This window comes from Condylura cristata, unplaced genomic scaffold (genome assembly GCF_000260355.1).
Source record: "Condylura cristata isolate star-nosed mole 26May11 unplaced genomic scaffold, ConCri1.0 scaffold00019, whole genome shotgun sequence".
Lineage (NCBI taxonomy): Eukaryota > Metazoa > Chordata > Mammalia > Eulipotyphla > Talpidae > Condylura > Condylura cristata.
The window spans coordinates 36,532,285-36,536,592 of NW_004567120.1; the positions used below are offsets into that span (position 1 = coordinate 36,532,285).

A 4,308-nucleotide genomic window follows, 5' to 3' on the forward strand; every position below is an offset into this window, starting at 1 on the left:
CAAGTTCATATTGACTGAAGAGGAAGAAAGGCAATCTGGGAAGATGGCGGCAGAGTGAAGACGCTGGGCTCGCTCCTTCCCTATACTCACAACTAAGAGACAGCGGTAACCCCTGAAAGCCAGTAATTCCTGAAAAACAAATGGACAAGTGTGGTGCACAGCGGAGGCCACGGTCCGGCAGAAAGAGAAGGCAAAGGTCCGGCAGAAAGAGGTAGGGAAAACTTGACTGTGTTTACAGTGGTACTGGGCCAGCACCACTCACGCGCCAAAGGGCGAGTTGGCTGCGATCATGGAAGCCTGTGTGTGTGCTGACTCAGGGCACAGCCCCGAAGCCTGTGCGTGTGCTGACTCAGGGCACAGCCCCGCACTGAGGACTTTGCAGACGTGGCACTGCACTGGATAGGGGGGTGTACAGGTCGGTGACAAGAAGAAGGGGCCACTTTCTGAGAACTAGAGAAGCCAAGTGCGGAGACTGACTGCTGGCTGGGCCTGAGGCTCCCAATTTAGAACAGCTGGAGGTGGAGCGAGTAGGGAAAGCCGGGGCAGAGCACGCAGGTCTCCTCAGGCGAGGCTACCCCTTACAGCCCAAGGCTGGGCTATTCAAAACACCTGCTATGGGAGTTGAGCCTCAGGTCATCGATCGAAGTAGCAGGTTCAGATCATATAGTTTTTTTTTTTTTTTTTTTTTTGCTTTAAATGAGCTGCAAAACCACTGCTAGTTTTGAGTGAAACAGTTATGGGGTGAATTTGTAAACTTTTACTCAGGAAGCTGTGTGCAGAATAAACCACAGATACTAGTGGTGGTGGCAGATACATCAATTAGGAATCTAATAATCCAGGTGAGAGAGAAAGATTTGAGCCAGAGTTATAATGGGACAGGTAGCAAAAAGTGGGCCAGTTCAGAAAGTATTTTGAGGGAGACACTACAGGATGTGCTGCTTAATTGGATCTGGGATCTGATACAAGGCACAAAATTGGTAACATTAATACATATCACACTCATCCTGTATCCAATACTACTGAAGTACTTTGCAAATAACTCACCAAGTCCTTGTAAGCCTCACATTTTTTAGCATTTAGGTTATTTTTACATATCTTTTTTTTCTTAATTAAAAAAATATATGCATACAAGAACTGGGGTGCAGGCCAGAAGTACGGGAGGTGAAAGTATTCATCAGAGACAGAGTGGGGTGCGGAACAGGTAGATCTACTGAAACATACTGCTGAGGGGAGCAGCGGGTTAGACAAAAGAGGTTTGCTGTGCCATGTAGGTCACTCTCTGTCCAGCGATGAAACTTGTGCTGCAGTGGCTGTCAATAACCAGATAGTGCAGAGACTCAACCCCTTGGTCACTAGGGAGGCCCATATTTACATATCTTTCTAAACTTAAAATGGAGTTATTTCCTGACAAAAAGATCATGTTGAAACTATTATAAGTTGAAAATGCATTTAATACACCTAACATAGTGCATATCAGACCATAACTAGCCCATTTGTAATCAGCTCCAAACACTCACATGAGTCCACAGTAAGGCCAAATCACCTAACAGTCTATTTTAAAGTATTGGGTAGCCTAGGTAAAGATGGATACTTGATAGACATGAGAGGATGCAAAGCACAAAACACAGTATCGAAAACTACTGGCCACCAGACACAGCAGATTATCAGTTGCTTAACTTTGTTTCTAATTGGAAAGTGCAGTTTTGCTGCAGCCCCCAGTTTTCTGATGGAGCACAATAGGGTGCATTGTTAGCCTGTGAAAAGGTCACGATTCCCATTTGGAAGTATGATTTCTTTTTTTTTTTTAAAGATTTATTTATGCTTACAGAACTGGGGTACAGGTCAGAGGTGTGGGAGTGAGAAGATTCACCAGAGACAGAGTGGGGAGCAGAACAGGCAGATTAACTAAAATACACTGCTGAGGGGATCAGTGGGTGGGTCAGGAGAGGTCTGCTGCATCCTGTGCGGCTGCTCCCTGGCCAGATATGGAACTCGTGCTGCAGTGGCTTCAGAGAGCTTTATAGTGCTGTGCTTTAACCCTGTGCACCACCAGGGAGAGCCCTGGAAGTATGGTTTTTGTTGATTATCACTTTTGCACCATGGTAAAGGTGAAAACAATAAGTGGATTCATAAGTTGAGGAATATCTATGTTTCCCTCCATGTCAGTATCTACCTATTGGACTCTAGTGTCATGGTATCTGCACTTGACTCCTGCCCTCTGTCACCTGCTAGTTGTATGACCTTGACAGCTGACTCGGTCTTGATAAAGATCAGATTACTTATCTTAGAATGGAGGACAAGAAGGATATTTACCTTTCTCTAGAGTTGAGGACTTTGGAGTCAAAAAACTAATGAGACATCAAGTTACATGTCAGTTACAATGCATGCACAGTACTGGCTTTCATGCCTCATATAAATCATAGGCAAGCATGACTCAAGGTCCCTATGGAAGCAAGGAAAACTATGATTAAATGAATTGTTACTTCCCCTAAACCACAATGAGTGACCTCACCACACCTAAACCCACACTGCAGTTAATCTCAAAGAGAAAAATCAGGAGGACTGTTTGAAGGCTCTGATTGACCCCCTTAGAGCTAGAAGTCATGTCATCTGAAATCTTGAGGAAACACCATAGGAGTTAATCTTAGCCAAAGGAATTGGATTGATTGCTTTGCTGAGGTCCCTGGAGACGGCTTGCTACCCACCACCTCGGGAAGAGCACAAGGGAATATGGTGATGGCGCAAGGGTGAACTGGTTAGGGGAATTGCATGGGACTGTACTTGAGAGAAAGCACACATTGTACAAAAAGAAAAATGATGAAAAAAATACATATATATATATATATATATATATATATAGAACTGAACTGAAACAGCGAAGGGAAACAAGCTAGCCCACTGCCCTCATGGATGCTGGGTGACTTTAAACCTTAGGGTCCTGACATAGGTTCAAGAGTCCCACGGTCCAACAGTCCCTCCATGAAGAAAGTTCTAGTATGGCTCAGAATAGCTGAAGGTGGAGTTCTGTGTGCAGGAAACTGGCAGAGGAGAAACCTCTCCCCCGAATTTCCCCTGGGGTCTCTCTCTCTTGTCCCTCAAGGTCCAGCTGCCAGTCTGAGGTGCTGTGTCCAGGTTGTGGGCTCCAGAGCCCCAAGGTGGGCATGGTCAGGGGCAGGAAGTTCGATCAGGCCCATCAATTCCAATCTGGCTCAGTTGCTGGGGTCCTCCGGTGGGACACCTGGGCAGGGCGACGACTCCTTTGCCGAGCCTGCCACTGCTGAAGGTTCCCCTGAAGTCGAGCTGGATGCAGATGTCATTGGCTGGATGGAGGGGCCATGCTGGGGACTGGGGAGCTGGTAGCCCAGTTGGCGCGGGTTCAGTGCATCTTTGGACAGCAAGATGGAGAGGCCAGGGACAGTCCTGTGACTAGTGGGCCTGGAAGTGGACAAGGGCCAGGGACGGGGTAGCTGCGCCAACTCATGTGCGCTGTAGAGGTACAGCCGGGTGACCTGGTGCAGCCCGCCCACGCGGCGCTTGAGGATCTCAACGCACGAGATGGTCTTGGAGGTCGCATGGCCGATGCCATTGAAGACAATGGTGCGCATGGAGGGCTTCTCCATGCGAATGGCGGCAAAGGCGAGAAGGTTCCGGATCTTGCTGCCGTCCTTCACCCACACTTGCAGGGCTCCTGGCGCCAGATCCAAGAAGGGGCAGAAGCCCACGCTACCCTCCGGCCTGCTTTCTCCCTCAGAGCACACCTTCGGCAACTTCCTGCGCTGGCCTGGCTGGGCCCTGGGGTCCCCCTGGGGGTGGTGTGGATCCTGGGACTGCATGGCCGCTGACGCAGGCTGTGGGCCGGTACCCAGGCAGCGGCAGCGGCAGCGGCGTGAGCACCAGGCTGCCTCCTGGTACTGCGTGCGCACCCAGACGTGTCTGGGCGTGTCTGGGTGTGTCTGCGCATGTCAGTTTGCACACGTCTGAGCTTGTCCGTCTTCACGTGTGTGCGCATGCGCGTGCATGCGTGCGCACACCCAGCCATGTTTGGGCGTGTCTGCACATGTCTGCATGTGTGTCCCTGTGTACGCACACCCAGGCATGTCTGGACATGTCTTCACACGTGTGTGTGCGCACACCCAGCCATGTCTGGGCATGTCTGCACGCACACAGGCCTGCCTAGGCATGCCTTTTTGACCTTGCCTAGGGGGCGTTTCCCAGCTGCCTCTTGGCCCCGGTTTTTTTGTTTTTGTTTTTACTTCCTGTTTCTTGCCGTGAAAGTGAGTTCTGCCTTCTGAGTTCCTCTCAGATATG

The 4,308-nt window shown here is 49.5% G+C and overlaps 1 protein-coding gene across 1 annotated transcript; it reads right to left on the minus strand.

Annotated features, from left to right (window-relative positions):
• Window positions 1-3,209: 3,209 nt before the first annotated feature.
• LOC101632133 (ribonuclease P protein subunit p25-like) lies at window positions 3,210-3,833 on the minus strand. Its single transcript, XM_004685967.1, has one exon. The coding sequence runs from the start codon at window positions 3,831-3,833 to the stop codon at window positions 3,210-3,212; it is 624 nt and encodes a 207-aa protein (XP_004686024.1).
• Window positions 3,834-4,308: the final 475 nt, after the last annotated feature.